The 24,000-nt window shown below is 43.7% G+C and overlaps 1 protein-coding gene across 2 annotated transcripts in view; it reads left to right on the top strand.

Annotated features, from left to right (window-relative positions):
- adamts17 (ADAM metallopeptidase with thrombospondin type 1 motif, 17) overlaps window positions 1-24,000 on the top strand; it is a 460,607-nt gene that overhangs the window by 391,281 nt on the left and 45,326 nt on the right. For both annotated transcript variants that reach the window (XM_059952603.1, XM_059952604.1), the window contains exons 18-20: window positions 5,687-5,846; window positions 15,481-15,616; window positions 17,400-17,604. In XM_059952603.1, the coding sequence (XP_059808586.1) occupies window positions 5,687-5,846; window positions 15,481-15,616; window positions 17,400-17,604 (501 nt within the window). The remainder of the gene's footprint in view (window positions 1-5,686; window positions 5,847-15,480; window positions 15,617-17,399; window positions 17,605-24,000) is intronic.

The following is a 24,000-nucleotide window of genomic DNA, read 5'->3' as shown; positions in this document are numbered from 1 at the left end:
ATTAAATTTGCTGACGACACTACATTGATTGGCCTAATTTCAAACAATAATGAGGCAGCCTATAGGGAAGAAGTCATCTCTCTGATGCAGTAGTTTCAAGATAACAACCTCTTCCTCAATGTCACAAAAACAAAGTAGCTGGTTGCGGATTACAGGAGGAATGGACAGGCTAACCCCTATTGACATCAATGGATCTGGGGTTGAGAGGGTGAACAGCTTTAAGTTCCTCGGCATCCACATCACCGAGAACCTTCACATGGTCTGTACACACCAACTGTGTTGTGAAACAGGCACAACAGTGTCTCTTTCACCTCAGATGGTTGAGGAAGTTTGCTATTGGGCCCCAAATCCTAAGGACTTTCTACAGGGGCACTATTGAACATCCTGACTGGCTGCATCATTGTCTGGCATGGGAGCTGTACCTCCCTCAATTGCAGGACTCTGCAGAGTGTGGTGCAGACAGCCCAGCATATCTGTAGTTGTGAACTTCCCATGATTCAGGACGTTTACAGCGACAGGTGCGTAAAAAAGGTCCTAAAGATCATTGGGGACCTAGGCCACCCCAACCACAATCTATTCCATCTGCTACCATCCAGGAAACACTGCAGCATAAAAGCCAGGACCAACAGAATCCAGGACAGCTTCTTCCACAAGGCCATCAGACTGATTAATTCAGGCTGATTTGAGTGTGTTTCTATGTTACGTTGACTGTTCTATTTATTATAAATTACTATGATTGTATATCACACATTTAGACGGAGAGGTAATGTTTTTACTCCTCATGTATGTGAAGGATTTAAAAAATAAAGTCAATTCAATTTAATTCATTTCTCACCATTAAACATGGACAGAAAAATTCAACTGGAAATAACGTCTTAAGCCTTGGAGTCAAAGATCGGTGACCAGTTTACAGTACGTTAACAATACCTGAGCTAAAATGCCATAAAAGACATCTAATTGATTTTACACAGCCTCTGGGAGCTTGCTCAGACTGAGTCAGCGGTTCCCTTTGAATCACCAGTATCTCATAACGCTTACTGTTTATGGTTCTGTGATATTTAATTTCAAATCTGATATTCAAGTTCAAGTCTTTATGTTCAAGAATTCAGAAGGAAGTGCATTACCACACTTGTTTGAGGACTGGAAAACAAATTAATACCGGAAACCTCAGTGGGTCAGGAAACATCTGCAGAGTTAATGACCTTTCGATCTTTCCTCAGTCCTGGCTCATTTATTGAAACATGGACTCTGTTTTCTACAGAGCTGCCTGATCAGTTGGACAACTTCTCACATCTGCACTTGTTTTTTTTTATTGTTTATATTGCTCTGAAGTTAAAAAAAAATCATGGATTTTATCTGCATTGCTGGCAACTTCCACCTGCAAGATAGTTGTAAGTAGTCATTCAGATAGCTGGCTTCTCAGCTTCCCAAGGGCAAATAGGTGTGGGCATCATCCAGCAGCTTTCCCAGTGATAGACACATCCTGAGAATAAATAATTTAACATGTTACTATTTCAGTATCTAGGGGAGTGTGAAGGGCAACCACACTGTCTTGGGCTGCACTGTAATTACACGCAAGCTGCTGGTGGTTAGAACGGAGCCAGCACTCTGAACCTTGTATCAATTCAGCCCCTGTTTTATCAGAAACAGCCTTTAAGCTTTAACTCTCCAGTTTAAGGTAATATTCTTCCCCTCTGTTCCTTTCTCTACCCTCCTGGTCTACCCACTTTGGCCTCTACCCCCAATTCTGCCCCACATCACTCTCCTTCTTTCCCCCTGACCAGAACTGTGCCAAAACTGATGTTTCATATGGTCTAAGCATGGCCTCCTGCTCTTGTATTCTATGTTTCCAGCACTAAAGTCAAGTTATCAATAAGACCTTAAGACATAGGAGCAGAATTAGGCCATTCAACCCATCGGGTCTGCTCCGTCATTCTATCATGGCTTTTATTTCCTTCTTAATCCCATTTCCTTGCTTTCTGCATGTAAGCTTTGACACCGTTACTAATCAAGCATCAATCAACCTCCATTTTTAAATGTACCCAGTGACTTGACTTCCACAGCCATCTGTGGCAATGAATTTCAGAGATTCACCACCTTCTGGCTGAAGTATTTCCCCCACATTTCTGTTCTAAAGAGACGTCATTCTATTCTGAGGCTGTGCCCTGGTCCTAGATTCTCCCATTATTGGGAGCGTCCTCTCCGCGACCACTCTGTCAAGGCCTTTCAATCGCTGGTAGGTTTCAAAGAGATCCACCTCATTCTTCTAAACTCCCAGCTTGATCACCTGATTTACTGCCTTTTGGAATTTGTGGACATGCTCCCCAAGATAGTTCCACTCCCCTCCACATTTTAGGCATGCATCATTTCTCCTTGCCCTGTTTGGCTTCCCTTAGGCACTGCCTCATGCTTCACTTGACTGAATTTGTTTTTCCTGTACATTCATTTCTTCCTGTAGTCTAGAACTTCCTTCCTTCCTTCACTATCGACCACATTGCCAATGTGGGCCTCACTTTTAATTTTATATTATTTAGATATATCATCAGCTGTAAAGAGACTCATACAGAGCCCCATCAACCCCTCAGTTCACAGTCCTCAGTTCCTTCTGCTTTCTCTGGGACAATTGTTAATCTACACTTTGCGGATCCTTTGGACCTTCGTCAAACACCTCACTAAAACTTTGCATGCCCTGCCCTTGACCTCTGCAATTTTCACAAGGCTGCGATACATCTTATCCAAGTCTGGTAAATCATGCATTTTTAATGATGCTGGATATGCTTAATGTCTCCTCACTCTGTATTTCAACAACTTCACATTCAACCTCGTTAATATCATACCTGTCTCTTGAAAGACAGATGCAGCATATTCATACAAAATGTGCTTTCCATCACCAGTCCCTTTTCGCCTTCTGTCCCTCCACACGTTCAGAGAAGAACTTGTGTTTGCTTTCATTTTTGTGCCTTTTGTTCCTAAATTTCCTTTTAGATTCAAACATCATACAGCATAGACATGGTCCTTTTGACTCCCAGTGTCTATGCTGATGGTCAAGTATCTCTCTCTCTGGATTAATCCCATTTAGAAGGACTTGGTCTGTACCCTTCTGTGGCTTCAAGTGCAGATTTAGATACTTCTCATGTTTTGTGAGAAGCTCTGCCTCCCCCATTTGCTCAGCCAGTATGATACAGATTCCAAGTGCTTTCTGGATGAGACGTTCTTCCCCAGGTCCTCTCTAAACCTCTAAGTTTGATACCTTTGTTGTTGATACCTCTGCTGTGACCTGATGAAAGGTCTCAACCCAAGACACCGACCATTCATTCCCCTCCATAGATGCTGCCTGGCTTGCTGAGTTCCTCCAGCATATTGTGTGTGTTGCCCAGCTTATCCAATCTCTCCTTCTGGGAAAGATCAGAGCAAGGATGCTCTCAGCTTCAGTGACCCACCCTTTAACGTCAGCCCTTTTCATTGTGCTGGTGGTTGTGTGAAGGCACAAATATGGATCATTGTTTATAGTAGCCTGTGTGTGGGTTCTTGCATGAGCCTACAGATGTTGAATTGTGGTTGGATTCAGGAGTCCCTGAATGGAATTGTTTGCTACTTGTGTGGGGGAGTGGATGAGATCTGAGCTCAATGGAAAGCCTTGAGTTGAGGTTGGCAGTGACCACAGACTTCTCTGGCAAGCTTTACAGTACAACAACGATTCCATACTGCACAGCATTCAGCTCTCTCCTGCATCAGCTACTCTTGGGGGCTGGACAATGTAGGGGTCCCTATCCCACTGAACCTTGTTCTGCAAAACACCGTCCTGCTAACCAGGGAGAAGTGAGTAACGTGCAGTTCGTTCAGTTACTGGCGTTTTGAAGAGCTGGACGGGTGTACAGACTGTAAGAAGTAAGCACGAGGCTTTCAGTGGTGCTGAGTGTGAAGTGGAGCCTGTGCATACGAGTGAGGCTTATTTGTAGTCTATGAGAGAGTGTGGTAGTGGAACAGTGTATGAGCCTTGTCTTTGTAAGGAAATGGCATATGCCAGTGCACTCACTGACCCAAACTATTTGGTGAGCCCACAGAACTTCATCAAATCCTCAGTTTAACACCTGCCAGTGACATGACCATGTGTCTCGTCTCACTGCCCCCATATTTCATAATTCTGTGCTTCCAGCAGATACAAGTCTCCCGTCACACGTTGAACTTTCTGAAACAAGTCTTCCAGTACTTTGTCTAACATCTATGCACCTGATTTCTCCCCCATGCCTTAATGCCTTACACTTTTCCCCAGATTAAATTCACTTCCTGAATTACTGCTAGTACTCACTACAATCACACCTGTCTTTGGGTGGTGAAACCATTATTGATACAAAGTTCAAAGTAAAATTTATTATGAGAGTTCACACATGTCACTACATATGACCCTGAGATTCTTTTTCCTGCTGGCATACTCAGCCAGTCTGTAGAACAGTAACTGTAAACAGGATCAATGGACAACAAATTGTGTAAATGTAAATATAAATAAATAATGATAAATAACGGGAGCATGAAATAAGATAAAAGTCCTTAAAGTGAGACCATCAGTTGTGGGAACACCAGAAATGGAATGAGTGTAGTTATCCCCTTTTGTCCATGAGACTGGTGGTTGAGGAGTAGTAACTGTTCTTGAGCCTGGTGGTGCAAGTCCTGTAGAGGCGCTGTTGTGCTTTCTTTGCAATTACATTTATATGATGGGTCCAGGACAGGTCCTCTGAGATACTGACACCCAGGAATTTAAAGTTACTGACCCTCTCCACCTCTGCTCCTCCAATGATTGATTACTGGCTCATGGACCTCTGGTTTCCCTCTCCTGAAGTCAACAATCAGCTCCTTGGTGTTGATGACACTGAGTGAGAGATTGTTGTTATGACACCATTCAGCCAAATTTTCAGTCTCCCTCCTGTATGCTGATTCATCACCACCTTTGATTCAGCCTACAACAATGGTGTCGTCAGTAAACTTGAATATGGCATTGGAGCTGTGCTTAGCCACACAATTATAAGTGTAAAGTGAGTAGAGCAGGGGGCTAAGCACACAGCCTTGTGGTGCATCTGTGCTGATGATACATTCAGCTAATTAAAATTAAGGTGCTTTAATCATTGAAGTTAGTGATTTTCTTGCTATCAAAACATGGTTATTTTGATATCAACAAAAACAGTGTTTTTTATGCCTGTTGTCAGGGTCACATCAATTCAGTAACTAACCAAAATTAATAGACAATATAGGCTTTAAGTACCAATACAAAAGGACTTGTTTTATGAAATTAGTAATTTGTTTTTTAGATTATGTAGTCAAAAAGATGGATGGCTTTGCCTGTGAATGACATTTTCTCAATAACATTATTGCCAACATCCCAGTTTCTAATCTAAAATACTTCATCACCTTGCAGTATAATCCATTAATGTGAACTCCATAAGATTTACATTTTTTAGATGAGTATAATCCCAAGGCAGAATCAGTCCTTACTGATGTTACCACTGATAGTTACGTGTGCAGTATAAAAATGCCAGGCACATTAATTTAGGGATCTTTGTTCTGATTCAAGCCTGTTGCACTTATAATAGTATCAATATTATCACGGTGAGATTTTCAGAACAATTTCATGGAATATTGATGTGCATCTGTAACATTCATTCTAACAAACTTCTGTTATCTCGCAAACTAGGTGCTGCTATTCCATGATCAAAGCTATGGCATTCACTATGAATACACAATCCCAGTGAACAACTCCGTCAAAGGCAGTGATGAGGTTCAAAAACCACTGGAACCACTTTATTTGTGGACAAACACTGGCTGGGGAGACTGTAGCGTACAGTGTGGAGGAGGTATAGTTTTCATTCAGTTTTTACCAAGGCTAACGAAGAACATCAATGATATTCCCAGATTCCGGCTGTATTTGCATAACATTGTCTGATTTCCTTTATTACTTCTGTGTATTGTATTCACCGGGGAAATGTGATGGAAGGGAGTGTGATTATGAACGGTGACTTGGGCAAAGAAGAGGGGATGCTTCGGTGAGATGTAAGTCAAGGAGGGTGAAGGAATTGGGGAGGGAATACAAGTTCTGATGGAGCAACCCAGTCAGTCCCATCCCCCCGTCTCTATCTCTGTAACCCTAGTATGTTCATTTCCCTCATGTGACAAACCATTTCCATGTTGAAATTATTGACCATCTATAAGTGTCCTGCTCTGTACTTTCTAGATCATAACCATTTATTGCATAAAATAGTTCTTCCTCACCTTCCCCTCCCATTTTTCCATATTCTAAGTGTGTGGGCTTGGCACAGAAGTGAAAGGGCCAATTCGGTGGTGTACAACTCTCTGACACTGATCTGTGCTCTCTCTCTGCCAGGTTTATTTTCACCTTTACTCCCTCTTGCTGTCGTTAGCTTTGTTTTTCACTTGTGGGATTCCTCACATGTGTGTTTCATGATATTCTCCATCTTCCTTACCATCCAGAGAGTCAGGATCAGGTGTATTAACACTGTCCATTGTCATGAAATTTGTTTTGTGGCAGTAGTACAGAGCAAGATGTAAAAGGAGTTAAGTTACAAATAAATAAATAGTACAAAAGACAAATAACAAGCATGTGTTCAGGGCTTCATTCATTGTCCTGAAATCTGATAATGGAGGGTAAGAAGCTGTTCCTAAAAAAATGAGTGTGGGTCTTCAGGCTCCTGTGCCTCCTCTCTGGTGGTAGCAATGCAAAGAGAGCATGCCCCAGATGGTGAAGGTCTTTAATAATGGATGCCACCTTCATTGCCTTTAGAAGGTGTTCTTGATGACAAGGAGGGTTGACCTGTGATGGAGCTGGCTAAGTCTGCAGCCCTGCTCCATACCAGGCTGGTTTCAATGAGTCAGAATGGATGTAATGGAGTCCTGAGTTTGATTCCTCTACCCGAGGCCTCTCCTCCTCAAAGATAACCTCTTGTCCTGTTCACTGTAACAGATCCAAAGTTACAGATGATAGGAAATTGAGTGGCAGTGTGAGTTGTGTGAGCAGGACACAGATCAGCTTCTGGGAGGCAACAGCAGTAACATGGCAGCTGAAATTTAAGGCTAAAAGTATGATATCCATTTTGGTAGACAAAACTAGAAAAGCAGAATATTTTTAATTGATGAGAGATTGAAAAGGTTCAGGAAGACCTAGATGTCTTTGTCCAGGCATCATCGAACATTAATGTGGAGGTGCAGGTAGCAAATTGGAATTGAGTGGTATGCAACAGGCCTTGAGTGCAAGGATAAAGATATGACAGCACTTACATTTGGCCTTGGTGAGAGCACAGCTGAAATATTGCATGCGTGTCTGGTTTCTCTACCTAATGAAGGACATGCTGCTAATAGAAAAAGCACTAAGATGCACCGGATGGGAGAATTAAGATTAAGCAGACTTGTTATACATATGGAATTCAGAGGAATGGTAAGTAATCTTATCAAAACAGACAAAAGTCCTCTGGGATCTTGACAGGGTAGATTCAGAGATGATGTTCCTCTGGCTGTTTAGAATCAATAGTCAGTTTCAGGATAAGATCTTGGTCATTAGGAACAGAGAAGAAATTTCTTCACCCAGAGTGTGATGGCCCTTTGGAGTTTTATGTCAGGCCTGAGAAAGCTGATAGATTTTAAGACCAAGCTTGCTGGAGCTTTGGATATTGTGAAATCCATCAGAAGGGTAAAGGTTTAGTGCAGGAAAATATTGCTGGGTTAGAAGTTCAGCCATGATGTTGTTGAGTGCTGGAGCAGGTGTATAGAGCCAGATGGGCCACTCTGGCTACTGGTTCTGATGTTCTTGATGGAAAAGAATACACCACAGTCAGGCAGCAGAGATACCAGGAGCTTGATAGCAGTTACTAATAGAAAGTAGATGATATTTTAAAAATAAAGAATCTGTCCTTTCTTTGACAACCATCCAGCAGATGTTTTCTTGGGACATCAAATTTCAGAGTTAAATATGAAAGGCCAGATTTTATCGAATTGATTTTGTGGTATCAGTCAGGATTGTGTCCAAGGATATTCTGAGCTCACTATACACAGGGACTGTGTAAAATCTGTTCTTTGAATGCAAATTATTCATCAATAGTTATCAGGAGCAAGTAAATGAAATTGTGGTCACCAGTAAGACTAGGGAGCCTCAATGGGAAATAACAGACACATTACTGCCTCACATGACTCTGCAGTTGGATTAATGGAAATCGTACTGTAGGTGACATCATTGCCGAATATATCAGAGCTTCACTAAAAGCAAATAGTACTTAAGCCAATTATATTGACTCACTGCAGAGGACAGGGTATTTAGAAAGAAGGCAGTACTTTCAAATTCTTCCATATATTACAAAACCCACTATAACCAATGAAGTATTTTTAAGTTCGTGCCACTTCCCAATGTATGGAAGCTAGCAGCCTTTTTGCACAATAAGATTCCGTAGTTCCAGTGAGGTAACGAGCAGTGATATTAATGGATGGCTCGAGATCCATCAGGAACCAAAAGACAGCACCTGCTTCCAGTTCTGATGTTCTTGAACAAAGGAAGTGAACTGGCGATTTACAACTTGCTGCCAGCCAGTGAGACTTCCCAAAAAAAAAGCTGATGCGTGTCGAAAGAGAGCAAATCAGAGCTCACTTTCTTTGAAATAAAGCTTCGTTGAGCTTTGCACTGAATGATACATCTATTTTGTGTTGAAGGCTCTAAAATTGTACATGAATTAGCAAGAGATGGGTAATAGTTGCAGAGTTGAGAAATGAGGTGAATAACTGGGTGTCTGGACTATCCTCCCCATCAATCTGGCATTATCCAGAGTTGTGATGTAATTCATCCTTTGGCTTTGGTGAAGTTGGGTTGCATTATCATAAAGGTTGTGAGTATGGTATGCATGTATCTTTTTAAATATTAGCTTTATTGTCACATACACGTTACATTGATGTGTTGGGCTGAAGGGTTGTACACATACTCTATGACTCATCCTCCTGCTAATCCTTCTACCAGTGACTTTAAATATCTGTCCCTGGTTTTTGATCTCCCAGCTAAGGGAAATAAGTTCAATCTATTTACTTTCTACAGTTCTTCATAATTTCATCACCTCATTTCAGTTCCCCTGAAAATTACTCTGTTCAAGAGAAAACTCCAGTCCACCCAATCTTTCTTTGGGACTTCAATTTTCTGACCCCAGCACTGAGCTTCATATCTTTATTGGCACAAGAGATGGCAGGTGCTGGAATCTGTAAACTTCTGGAGGAACTCAGCAGGTCAAGCCATGTTTGTAGGTGGAAATGGACACTTGACGTTTTGGGTTGAGATCTTACATCTGAAAATACTGAGTTCCACCAGTTCATGTCCTTACAGTTAGTCTACAAATACCAGTGAAAATCAGGGAAAGATGGGTTTTGTTTCATAGCCTGCCTGAGCAAAGGCCACAATATACTCGTCTGCTCTGCTTTCTTTTGCCCGACTGCAAGTTGAGAATTTCCATGCCCACTGTACTACAGTCAGTACTAGATCCGTCTGTTGGCCATTTCAATAAAAGCCTGTTGGTTCCATTTCATTATGCCTGTCTGTATTGGGAACTACCAGAACAGATATAACATATAACCATATAACAATCACAGCACGGAAACAGGCCATCTCGGCCCTCCTAGTCCGTGCCGAACCCTTAATCTCACCTAGTCCCACCTACCCGCACTCAGCCCATAACCTTCCACTCCTTTCCTGTCCATACACCTATCCAATTTTATCTTAAATGACACAACTGAACTGGCCTCTACTACTTCGACAGGAAGCTCATTCCACACAGCTATCACTCTCTGAGTAAAGAAATACCCCCTCGTGTTTCCCTTAAACTTCTGCCCCCTAACTCTCAAATCATGTCCTCACGTTTGAATCTCCCCTACTCTCAATGGAAACAGCCTATTCACGTCAACTCATTCTATCCCTCTCAAAATTTTAAATACCTCGATCAAATCCCCCCTCAACCTTCTACGCTCCAATGAATAGAGACCTAACTTGTTCAACCTTTCTCTGTAACTTAAGTGCTGAAACCCAGGTAACATCCTAGTAAATCGTCTCTGCACTCTCTCTAATTTATTGATATCTTTCCTATAATTCGGTGACCAGAACTGCACACAATATTCCAAATTTGGCCTTACCAATGCCTTGTACAATTTTAACATTACATCCCAACTTCTGTACTCAATACTTTGATTTATAAAGGCCAGCATTCCAAAAGCCTTCTTCACCACCCTATCTACATGATACTCCACCTTCAGGGAACTATGCACTGTTATTCCTAGATCTCTCTGTTCCTCTGCATTCCTCAATGCCCTACCATTTACCCTGTATGTTCTATTTGGATTATTCCTACCAAAATGTAGCACCTCACACTTCTCAGCATTAAACTCCATCTGCTAACGTTCAGCCCATTCTTCTAACCGGCATAAATCTCCCTGCAAGCTTTGAAAACCCACCTCATTATCCACAAGACCTCCTACATTAGTATCATGGGCATACTTACTAATCCAATTTACCACCCCATCATCCAGATCATTTATGTATATTACAAACAACATTGGGCCCAAAACAGATCCCTGAGGCACCCCGCTAGTCACCGGCCTCCATCCCGATAAATAATTATTCACCACTACTCTCTGGCATCTCCCATCTAGCCACTGTTGAATCCATTTTATTACTCCAGCATTAATACCTAACGACTGAACCTTCTTAACTAACCTTCCATGTGGAACTTTGTCAAAGGCTTTGCTGAAGTCCATATAGACTACATCCACTGCCTTACCCTCGTCAACATTCCTCGTAACTTCTTCAAAAAATTCAATAAGGTTTGTCAAACATGACCTTCCGCGCACAAATCCATGCTGGCTACTCCTAATCAGATCCTGTCTATCCAGATAATTATTAATACTATCTCTAAGAACACTTTCCATTAACTTACCCACCACTGATGTCAAACTGACAGGTCTATAATTGCTAGGCTTATTTCTAGAACCCTTTTTAAACAATGGAACCACATGAACAATACGCCAATCCTCCGGCACAATCCCCGTTTCTAATGACATCTTAAAGATCTCCGTCAGAGCTCCTGCTATTTCTACACAAACTTCCCTCAAGGTCCTGGGGAATATCCTGTCAGGACCCGGAGATTTATCCACTTTTAAATTTCTTAAAAGCGCCAGTACTTCCACCTCTTTAATTGTCATAGGTTCCATAACTTCCTTACTTGTTTCCCACACCTTACTCAATTCAATATCCTTCTCCTTAGTGAATACCGAAGAGAAGAAATCGTTCAAAATCTCTCCCATCTCCCTCGGCTCCACACATAGCTGACCACTCTGATTCTCTAAGGGGCCAATTTTATCCCTCACTATCCTCTTGCTTTTAATATAACTGTAGAAACCTTTCGGATTTACTTTCACCTTATTTGCCAAACCAACCTCGTATCTTCTTTTAGCTTTTCTAATCTCTTTCTTAAGATTCCTTTTACATTCTTTATATTCCTCAAGCAATTCCTTTACTCCATGCTGCCTATATCTATTGTAGACATCCCTCTTTTTCCGAACCAAATTTCTAATATCCCTTGAAAACCATGGTGCTTTCAAACCTTTAACCTTTCCTTTCAACCTAACAGGAACATAAAGATTCTGTACCCTCATAATTTCACCCTTAAATGACCTCCATTTCTCTATTACATCCTTCCCATAAAACAACTTGACCCAATCCACTCTCGCTAAATCCCTTCGCATCTCCTCAAAGTTAGCCTTTCTCCAATCAAAAATCTCAACTCTAGGTCCTGTCCTGTCCTGTCCTTCTCCATAATTACATTGAAGCTAATGCTATTGTGATCACTGGACCCAAGGTGTTCCCCAACACATACATCTGTCAGCTGACCTATTGCATTCCCTAACAGGAGATCCAACACTGCCCCATCTCTAGTCGGTACTTCTATGTATTGTTGCAAAAAACTATCCTGCACACATTTCACAAACTCTAAACCATCCAGCCCTTTTACAGAATGAGCTTCCCAGTCTACGTGTGGAAAATTAAAATCTCCCACAATCACCACCTTGTGCTTACTACAAATATCTGCTATCTCCTTACACATTTGCTCTTCCAACTCATGCTCCCCATTAGGTGACCTATAATACACTCCTATCAGTGTTACTACACCTTTCCCATTCCTCAACTCCACCCAAATAGCGTCCCTAGAGGAGCTCTCTAATCTATCCTTCCAAAGCACTGCCATAAGATTTTCTCGGTCAAGCAATGCAACACCTCCTCCTCTGGCCCCTCCTACTCTATCACACCTGAAGCAACTAAATCCAGGAATATTTAGTTGCCAATCACACCCTTCCTGCCACCATGTTTTACTAATAGCTACATCATCATAATTCCAGGTATCAATCCACGCTTTAAGCTCATCCACCTTTCTTACAATGCTCCTAGCATTAAAATAGATACATTTAAGATACTCTCCACCTCCTCCTCTCTTTTCATCCCTAAAAATGCATTCAAATTTATTATCCTTTTCTTTCTTCTCCCCTACATCTTCGGGCTGAGCGCATCCCTTCTCCATCACCTGCCTTTCCTCCCTCACACACTGTCTATTTACTTGCTCTACTGGTGAACTAACCTCCTCTCCCATAGTTTCCTCAAATTGATTCCCGCCCCCCCCCCCCATCTTACTAGTTTAAAGTCTGCCCTGTAGCCCTAGCAAACCTCCCCGCTAGGATATTGGTCCCCCCAGGATTCAAGTGTAACCCGTCTTTCTTGAACAGGTCACGCCTGCCCCAGAAGAGGTCCCAATGATCCAGAAACTTGAATCCCTGCCCCCTGCTCCAATCCCACAGCCACGCATTCATCCTCCACCTAATTCCATTTCAACTCTCACTGTCGCGTGGCACAGGCAGTAATCCCGAGATTACTACCTTTGCGGTCCTTCTTCTTAACTGCCTTCCTAACTCCCTATACTCTCGTTTCAGGACCTCTTCCCCTTTCCTACCTATGTCATTGGTACCTACATGTACCACGACCTCTGGCTCCTCACCCTCCCACTTCAGGATATCTTGGACACAATCAGAAACGTCCCGAACCCTGGCACCAGGGAGGCAAATTACCATCCGGGACTCCCGATCACCTCCACAGAACCGCCTGTCTGAACCCCTGACTATCGAGTCCCCTGTTACTATGGTCCTCTTTCTTCTATCCCTACCCTTCTGAGCTACAGGGCCGTCCTCTGTGCCGGAGACCCGGCCACTGTCACTTCCACCAGGTAGGCTGTCCCCCCCAACAGTACTCAAACATGAGTACTTATTGTCAAGGGGTACAGCCACTGGGGTACTCTCTAGTACCTGCCTCTTCCCCTTCCTGACCGTGACCCACCTATCTGCCTCCCGTGGCCCCGGAGTGACCACCTGCCTGTAACTCCTCTCAATCACCTCCTCACTCTCCCTGACCAGGCAAAGGTCATCGAGCTGCAGCTCCAGTTCCCTAACTCGGTCCTTCAGGAGCTGCAGTTCGGTGCACCTGGCGCAGATGTGAACGTCCGGGAGGCTTGGAGACTCCAGGACCTCCCACATCCGACACCGAGAACAACAAGCTGCCCTCACACTCATACTTCCCAAATAACTGAAAATAACAAGAACTAAAAGATAAGCCTACTGTGCCCTCTTCCGCCTAAGCCCCCTGAGCCCAAGCCCTACACTCTGCTCCCGGCACACTCCGCTGCCCGCAAACGAAGCTGCCTGCTTCTTAAGGCTGCGTTCTTTTTATATCTTCCCGCCTTCCCAGGCCTCCTTCATGCGCCTGATGGACTACTTCAGAAATTTAACTCCGGAAATTGATCAACTCCATTCTTTCTGTGTTGAAATATCTTAGTCTGTCTCCCAAATGGTGAAGTGAGTGAGTGAATGTGTGTGTGTGTATGTACAGAGTGAACCATGTGCACAGGGTGTGTTGTGTGTGTGCAGAGTGAACTGAGTGCGTGCAGGTTGAGCTGACTTAGTGTTACTTGTCCTATAGTAATTTTAATTCCTTCAGTGTTCGTGAATGTTGCTTCAACTGGAAGAGTCCAGTGACTGTCACACCTGAACCACAGAGGGTGAAAGTCTTGTTGATGGGAAATTTTGGACGCTACACGACTGTAGATGTAATGTGAGTGAGTTTGATGCTGAAAAAATGGGGCCAAGCCAGTGAACACAAAAATACTACCCAAAGGAGGATGTGTAATGGTTATGACAGGGGACAGGACACCCTGTGATGTGTATGGAATTGATTCACTCCCTGTTGTCATGCTTCTCAACCTCTCTGTGCTATTTCCTCTAGTCTTGTGCAGGTGAATGTCTAGGTGCAGAAGATACCATTAGATTCTATCCTGCTGCTGCATGGACCTCATACACTGAAGATGAGCACTTGATCTCCCAGTTTACCTTGTCATGTCCCTTGCATTTTACTTGTTTACCTGCACTACACTTTCTCTATATTCTGCATTCTGTGTTTCCGTTTGTACCACCTCATGTACTTATACATGTAATGACCTAACTGGATAGCACACATACCAAAGCTTTTCACTGTTTCTCAGTACACGTCAGAACAATAAGAGCAGCAGAGTAATGTAGTGGTTAGCCCAACACTTTACAGTGCCAGTGACCTGGGTTCAATTCCCGTCGCTGCCTGTAAGTAGTTTGTACTTTCTGCACATGACCACATGGGTTTCCTGCAGGTGCTCTGGTTTTCTCCCACAGTCCGAAGATTTACCGATTAATTGGTCCTTATATACCGTCTGGGTAGCCATCCAACCTGATGGCATGAACATTGACTTATCTAACTTCTGTTAATGTCCCTCCTCCCCTTCTTACCCTATCCCTGATATATTTAGTTTCTCCCCCCTCTTTTTTTGTTCTCTCTTTCTGCCCATCACTCTGCCTGTTCTCCATCTCCCTCTGGTGCTCCCCTCCCCCATTCTTTCTCCCTAGGCCTCCCGTCCCATGATCCTTTCCCTTCTCCAGCCCTATATCCCTTTTGCCAATCACCTTTCCAGCTCTCAGCTTCACTCCACCCCCTCCGATCTTCTCCTATCATTTTGCATTTCCCCCTCCCCCTCCTACTTTCAATTCTCTTACTATCTTTCCTTTCAGTTAGTCCTGGCAAAGGGTCTCGGCCCGAAACGTTGATAGTGCTTCTTCCTGTAGATGCTGCCTGGCCTGCTGTGTTCCACCAGCATTTTGTGTGTGTTCATTGTAAATTGTCCCTTGATTAGGCTAAGGTTAAACTGGGGACTGCTAGGCAGCATGACTCGAAGGTCTGGAAGGGCCTATTCCACACTGTATCTTAATAAATAAAGAAATAATAAAAAAATAAATTAAATGAAGAGTCCTTGATCAAAGTGATCAGTCAGCTGGTTTGAGTTGTGTCATTGCTTCTGTTTCTTCTCTCCGTTCTGTCTTAAATGCTTTCAGGTGAGCGCAGAACAATTGTCCGTTGCACCAAGATTGTAAACAAGACATTGACAGTAACAAATGACAGTGACTGTCAGCACCTACCTCGCATAAATCCACAGGTTCGGAGATGCAACATCCATCTATGCCAGTCCTGGTAAGTGCCTTTATCAGACAAAAGTGCTCAAATTGCCTGGGCAATAATTCCCACAGATAAGACAGCTTGTGTTTACAGAGAGTCCAGTGAATCCATTGCTTTATTAGTGGGAGATAGCCATTCCATGATGTACAAAAGGGATTGTCAAAAAGCAAGCAAAACTTTCCAATTCAGAAAAGGCTGGGTGAAGTGGTCATTTTGTTAGAGTACTCATCTGCACAGGAAATGGCTAAGATTCCTAGATCAAAGACATGGATCCAAAAGTCTCAATGGAGCTTAAGCAGAAGTTCCTATATAGAGCACTGGCATTCTGTGGATAAGTATACTGTAGGTAATAAGGAGACAAATTATTAGTTAAATTATTACTGATTCTACTGGTTCAAATGAGAATGTTGGACAAGACTTCAGGATAATGCCATCCTCTTGCAGTAGAGCCCTGGAACATCCAACACTATTCCTAAGATTACCAAAAAAATTGTTTTAAAGCTTCATCCATAAGGAAATACCTCTGACAATGCAGCACTCCCTCAACACCACAGTGATACGTCAGCTCAACCCTGCACCAGATTGCAATAATTTATTTGATTTTGGTTTAGAGATAGAGAACAGAACGGGCCCTTCCATTTCATCGTGCCACCCTGCCCAGCAACCCACCTAGTTAACCTAGCCCAATCATGGAACAATTTTCAATGTTTAATTAACCTACTAAGCTGTACGTCTTTGAACTGTGGGAGGAAACAGTAGCACCTGGAGGAATTCCTTTCAGTCACAGGTTGAACAGCACCAGAATTCCAAACTCCGATCGTCCTAACTGCCACACAACTGTGGTAGCCTAATCATGAATCTGTAAAGGAGTCCAGTCTGATAAGAATTAATTTTATATTTTTAAAGCTAGTTCATTGCTAAGTCAGGATCAATTGTAGTAATGTTTTTGTGTAAATATTGGCCAAAAACAGGATGAATCAAGAGAGATGACGAGCATAGATAAGGTGGATGGTCACAGGATTTTCCCTCATGTAGAGGAGACTATAACTAGAGGGCATAAGGTGAGAGGCAAAAGATTGAAAAGGGATTTGAGGGGAAACTTTCATATAGATGGTGGTGGATATACAGAATGAGCTGCTGGGGAAGTGGTAAAAGTGTGTAAAATTACAGAGTTCAAAAGGCATTTGATTAGGTACATAGATGGGAAATAAATTGTGGGCCAAAAGCAGGCAAGGGTGACTAGCTTGGATAGAGATTGTGGTCAGCATGGGGGGGTTGGATCAAAAGGCCCATTTCCATGATGCATAACTATGTAAGAAGTGAATAATGTCCTAATAATATCTCTCAGCACTCCGTCCTGCCCTCAAACTAGATCCATTTAAGGGAATTAATTTCAAAACAAGGATGAATAGAAATTAGCACCAGCGAATGCCCTGTGATGTATTTGCTGCCCAATTAAACCAGCCACTCTCCAGAAACAGAATAAGGTGTTCCTGTGTGCAGTGCATGTAATTGGTCCCACTCTCCATGTCTTAATCCAGCTCCCATTTGAAATCCGTGATCCACCTTTCCCCTCAGCTGTGCACTCCAGACAGTGCTTTTTTAATTAGAGCACTTTTTAAAAAGAAAACACTAAAACCTGAATAGAAGGCACTGATTAGAAGAAATATTGCTTCATTAATCTACATTCGATCATTGGAGAGTACAATGCACAACTTATGTTTTCTGCAATGACTGAGATCCAGTCGTTTTTTTTGGTGATTTATTTTTTTTTGTTTCCTCTTTTCTTTTGACTCAGGTGGGTGGGAGGCAATTGGTCTCCCTGTTCCAGCACCTGTGGGAAGGGGATCCAGGTTCGCAATGTGACCTGTGTCTATCAACTACAAAATGGCACTTACTTTAACACAAGAAGTCTCTATTGCCTTGGTCCAAAGCCATGGGCAGTACGGGGCTGTGAAGGCCGTGAGTGTCTCACCATGTGGGAAGCCTCGGACTGGTCAAAGGTACGTACTTCTGAATGGATAAATATGAAGCCCAATCGCTGGTAGACATATTGTCACATGAGCCCAGTTATGGTGAATCTTGCTGACAGCTCAACACCCTCTCTCCGCCTGTCATTGTGTGAGTTTTTTCTCATTCACTTTAAGGATCTGTTCAGTAGCTGAGACCCATAAACCAAAGGTACAAGTTAAGATTTGTTCACTTTTTCACTTTGTAGTTTATTTATTTATTTCCAGTGTTCAATAATGTACCTATTGATGTATTACACTGCCTTGAGATTGATTCCTGTATTTTGGTCATTATGGTCCAAAATTTTGTTATACTAGGTCTAATTTCATAGGAAGTCCATGCTGAGTATCAGCCACCCATTTACATTGATCCTTTGTTACACATACCCCTTAACTTCCCCCCAGATTCTACCACTCATAATGCAACTAACCTACTAATAAATCCCCGGGTCCAGATGATCTGCATCTGAGGGTTCTAAAAGAGGTGGCTCAGGAAATTGCGGATGCATTGGTAATCATTTTCCAATGTTCCTTAGATTCAGGATCAGTTCCTGAAGATTGGACAGTGGCTAATGTTGTCCCACTTTTCAAGAAGGGAGGGAAGGAGAAAACGGAGAACTATCGCCCTGTTAGCCTAAGGTCAGTCGTGGGGAAGATGCTTGAGTCCATTATTAAGGACAAAATAGTGGCACATCTAGATGGCAGAAATAGGATTAGGCCGAGCCAGCATGGATTTACCAAGGGCAAATCATGCTTGACTAATCTGTTGGAGTTTTTTGAGGGTTTAACAAGGATGTTAGACGAGGGTAAGCCAGTAGATGTTGTGTACCTAGATTTTCAGAAGGCATTTGATAAGGTGCCACATAGGAGATTGGTGAGTAAAATCAGAGCTCATGGCATTGCGGGCAGGGTTTCAACATGGATAGAAAACTGGTTGGCAGATAGAAAGCAAAGGGTAGCAGTGAATGGGTGTTTCTCAGACTGGCTGGAGGTGACTAGTGGGGTACCACAGGGCTCTGTATTGGGACCACAGCTCTTTACGATTTATGTCAATGATTTAAATGAGGGCATTGAAAACTATATCAGCAAGTTTGCTGACGATACTAAACTGGGTGGCAGTGTGACATGCGAAGAGGACGTTAGGAGAATACAGGGAGACTTGGATAGGCTGAGTGAGTGGGCAGATACTTGGCAGATGTCATTCAATGTGAATAAATGTGAAGTTATCCACTTTGGAAGCTGGAACAAGAGGGCAGAGTATTGTCTGAACGGTGTCAAGTTAGGTAAGGGAGAAATGCAAAGAGACCTAGGAGTCCTAGTTCACCAGTCAATGAAGGTGAATGAGCAAGTGCAACAGGTAGTGAAGAGGGCAAATGGAATGTTGGCCTTTGTTACAAGGGGAATTGAATACAAGAGCAAGGATGTCCTTTTGCATTTGTACAGGGCCCTGTTGAGACCACACCTGGAATATTGTGTACAGTTTTGGTCTCCAGGTTTAAGGAAGGACATTCTGGCAATTGAGGAAGTGCAGCGTAGATTCACTAGGTTGATTCCTGGGATGGCAGGGCTGTCTTACGCAGAGAGATTGGAGAGATTGGGCTTGTACACGCTGGAATTGAGGAGATTGAGAGGGGATCTGATTGAAACGTTTAAGATAATTAAAGGATTTGATAGGATTGAGGCAGGAAATATGTTCCAGATGTTGGGAGAGTCCAGTACCAGAGGGCATGGATTGAGAATAAGAAGTCAGTTATTTAAAACAGAGTTGAGGAAGAGCTTCTTCTCCCAGAGAGTTGTGGAGGTGTGGAATGCACTGCCTCGGAAGACGGTGGAGGCCAATTCTCTGGATGCTTTCAAGAAGGAGCTGGATAGATATCTGATGGATAGGGGAATCAAGGGATATGGGGACAAGGCAGGGACTGGGTATTGATAGTGAATGATCAGCCATGATCTCAGAATGGCGGTGCAGACTCGAGGGGCCGAATGGTCTACTTCTGCACCTATTGTCTACTGACCTATATGTCTTTGGGATGTGGAAGCAAACGAGAACATCCAGGAGACAGCCAAACAGTCACAGAGAGAATGTGCAAACTGCACACTGCCACCACTCAAAGTCAGATTTAAACCTGAGTCTCTGATGGCATGAGGCTACAGCTCTACTGTGTCACCTTTCTTCACGCTACATTTGTTACAGCTGTTTGGTTGTGTCACAGCTCTGGGTGGAAGACTCCCTTGATCAGGAGCTGCAGCATTCCCAGGGATCATTAGTTAGGAGATTGGAGCATAACAGGAGCAACCTGCTCCATGTGAACAAGGTCCACACCAAACAACTCCTGAATGGGAATCAAGCCATGATTTCTAGTGGGAATTTATGCCAATTTTGACCCATGGAAGCAATGAGCAGGGAGCTTCACGTGCTGTAGAAGCATTGAAATTACTGCATATGAATTAGCAGGTCATGATGAACAGACCCAACCCCCTCTGAAATGGAAAGCTAAATAATTACAGAACAAAATCTTCTCTGAAGAAACAAAGCTTGTTGATTAGCAATTAGATTTTTTAGGCATTGTAGTTAAAGCTTCAGTCTCAATCACTCAGTTGTCATCAACCTGGAGTTACTTGTCAGATGGCATTGTTGTTTCTTGCCTAGGGTGGATGTTTAAACACCCCTTGTGCTCATTATTGTACCTTAGCTGCATACATCCAGCTAATGCACTGTGTGTGATCCACATTGGGAAACAGCAGCAGGACAGCCCTCACCCATCGGTGCCACCCCGTTCACAGCCTCTGTTCTCCATACCCAAACCTCACCTATTGACGCCATTCCTTCCACAGCCTCCATACCCAAACCTCACCCATTGGTGCCACCCCTTCCTCAGCCTCCATTCTCCATACCCAGATATTACCCACTGGTGCCACCCCTTCCTCAGCCTCCATTCTCCATACCCAGATATTACCTCTCTGGTGCCACCCCTTCCACAGCCTCCGTTCTCTATACCCAGACATCACCCATTGGTGCCACCCCTTCCACAGCCTCTGTTCGCCATACCCAAACCTCACCCATTGGTGCCTCCCCTTTCACAGCCTCCATTCGCCATACCCAAACCTCACCCATTGGTGCCACCCCTTTCACAGCCTCCTTTCTCCATACCCACTCCTCACCCTTTGGTGCCACCCCTTCCATAGCCTCCTTTCTCCATACTCAAACCTCACCCATCAGTGCCACCCCTTTCACAGCCTCTGTTCTCCATAACCAAACCTCACCTATTGACGCCATTCCTTCTACAGCCTCCATTCTCCATACCCAAACCTCACCCATTGGTGCCACCCCTTCCTCAGTCTTCATTCTCCATACCCAAACCTCACCCATTGGTGCCACCCCTTGCACAGCCTCCATTCTCCATACCCAAACCTCACCCATTGGTGACACCCCTTCCTCAGCCTTCATTCTCCATACCCAAACCTCACCCATTGGTGCCACCCCTTTCAGCCTCCATTCTCCATACCCAGACATCACCCATTGGTGCCACCCCTTCCACAGCCTCCATTCTCCATACCCAGACCTCACCCATTGGTGACACCCCTTCCTCAGCCTTCATTCTCCATACCCAAACCTCACCCATTGGTGCCACACCTTTCAGCCTCCATTCTCCATACCCAGACATCACCCATTGGTGCCACCCCTTCCACAGCCTCCATTCTCCATACCCAAACCTCACCCATTGGTGCCACCCCTTGCACAGCCTCCATTCTCCATACCCAAACCTCACCCATTGGTGCCACCCCTTTCACAGCCTCCATCCTTGTAAATCTCCTCTGCACTCTCTCTATAGTATCCTCATCCTTCCTGTAGTGAGGTGATCAGAAATCAACACAGTACTCCAAGTGGGGTCTAACTTTGTATGGCTGTAACATTACCTCACAATGAGAGAGAAACTGGTTATGACCAGAAGGTAAAATTCAGTGTTCTTTCAAAAGCATGGACATCAGAACACTGTAACATCTGAACGATTCACCCACTGTAGTTACTCAAGCCCTGTCTGAGGTTAGGATGGAAGAACTCTGTTTGGCAGGGTCGACCATAGATAATGTGTCCCAGCTCCCTATGTGATGTGCGAGCCAGTATACAAGTCAGGACGGTATTTGCCAGCTGAAACTCCTCCTCTCTACGCAGCCGATAAATTCAAAGAAACGACAGAAACCACTGCAGTTTGACACCTGCGGCATTGCAGGAGTTTCCAGTCAGTGTTGAACTCAACGAAGGACCGCCTTAGGGATTCCAGCTCTGGATTTTTCCTCAGGATTTACACCCGAAGCTTTCCTCATGAGTAGGTATAGCCGCAAGGCAGCGAAGGTGTGAGATCAGAGTTTTCCTTCGCAATACACACAAAATGTTGAAAGAATTCAGCAGGTCAGGCAGCATCTATGGAAATGTATAAATAGTCAACACGTCGGGTGAAACCCTTTTTCAGGACTGAAAATGAGGGGAGAAGACACCAGAATAAAAAGGTGGGAGGAGGGGCAGGAAGATATCTAGAAGGTGATATGTGAAGCCAGGTAGGTAGCAAAGATAAAGGGCTGGAGAGGATGGAATCTGATAAGAAAAGAGAGTGGACCGTAGGAGAAAGGGAAGGAGCAGGGGACCCAAGGGGAAGTGATAAGCAGGGGAGAAGAAGTAAGAGGCCAGAGTGGAGAATAAAAGGGTTGTAGGGCAGGGGAAAGGGAAAAACTTTTTACCAGAAGGAGAAATTGATATTCATGCCATCACGTTGGCGGCTATCCAGATGGAATATCAGGTGTTGCTCCTCCACCTTGTGAGGGTTGTCATCATGGCACAAGAGGAGGCCATGGACTGACATGGCGGAATGGTAATGGAAATTGGAAGTAAAATGTTTGGACACTGGGAAGTTACACTTTAGGGAGATGGAGTGGAGGTGCTTGACAAAGCGGACCCCCAATTGAAGCAGAGGTTTACTACTAGATGAGCTGCCAACCACAGCTGATGAGCTGCATCTGCCCGAAGCAACTGCTCTTATGGCGCCAGTAATCAACCTTTGTCTTTTCTCCCATCCGTAGCTAAGCCACACATGAAGGCCAGGAGCTGGACTTGGTTGTCAAAGGCTATTTGAGATGCACACCATTGGGAGCATTTAGTAGGTAGTGGGAGGTTATCCCACTACCATCCCTGTCTATAACAATCTTAAAGGATCTACAGACAAATCTGTGTATCCCACATGGGACTGATCCACCACATTAGAATCTACTTAATTGGAGCAGAACCAAGTTGATCTCATCCTAAGGGACTGTCAGAGAAGGAGATAAGTTCTGCTCACTCAAGACCATAGCGTGTTTTTGTGGGACAAGGGCACTTTCCTGAATTACTAGCTCTTGACACTGGTCAGGTGTCCAGTACCTTTCTAATAATGATACCCAAAGAGCAAACAGGAATATTATGGAAATGGAGGTCTGACCCTTGGAGTGATCCAGGATTGCAGTGCTGTAGACCAAGGTGAAGGAAATGTTCACTAGTGCTGGTTGTATTCCGCATCTTCTGATCATTGTGCATGTACTGTGTGCCACAAAGAAGAGGAGGAGGCGGTGCAGTAGGAGCACATTCTACACCGGAGGCAACACTGAGAAATCCTCTTTGGAGGAGCTGTAAAGCTGTGTTATATTGTCGCTCCATTCAGTTGAGAAACCTGCAACACTCAGAGAAAAGTTTGTGGTTACATTCTATAAGACTTGGACACCATTCAGTTTGGGCTGATCTTCAGTAGGGGATGATTGGCCACAGACAAGGCAATATTTCCATGAAAAGGTGTCACTATTTTTACCAATAATTCAGCTACAGTCAACAGAACAATGACGGGGGGAGGAGGAAATTTTCTGATCAGCCCAGTATCAGCAGCTTTATGTAACGGAAAAGGCCAGGATGAGAGTGGCACTGGCCGATGTTAATTGGAATTTAAGACTGTGGGCAAAACTATAATAGATGAAAGGTGACTGTTGTGGTAATCCAGGTAATTAACTTCAAGGCAGAAAGAAAGGCAACCAAAGTTAGAATCTATGGGACGACAAGAGGGAGATTATAATGAAATGGAAAGAGATGCATAAAATACATCAGGTTTAGCCTTCTCAGACAACCCTTCAGCTTCCATGGTACCCTGTTACCAGTCCAGTTTGGTGGTTCTGAGTTGACTGATGAGGCCAATGTGAGAATGTTGTACCAAACCAATTAAATTAGTAATCAAATGGCCAACTAAACTAATCCCCTCCGCCTACACAATGTCCATATCCTTCCATTTTCCTCACATTCATGTGCCTATTTAAACATCTCTTAAAAGTCTCTAACATATCTGCCTCTACCACCACCATTCCAGGCACTCATTG

This window comes from Hypanus sabinus, chromosome 28 (genome assembly GCF_030144855.1).
Source record: "Hypanus sabinus isolate sHypSab1 chromosome 28, sHypSab1.hap1, whole genome shotgun sequence".
NCBI classification, from domain to species: Eukaryota; Metazoa; Chordata; class Chondrichthyes; order Myliobatiformes; family Dasyatidae; genus Hypanus; species Hypanus sabinus.
This window is presented reverse-complemented; position numbering and strand designations above follow the sequence as displayed.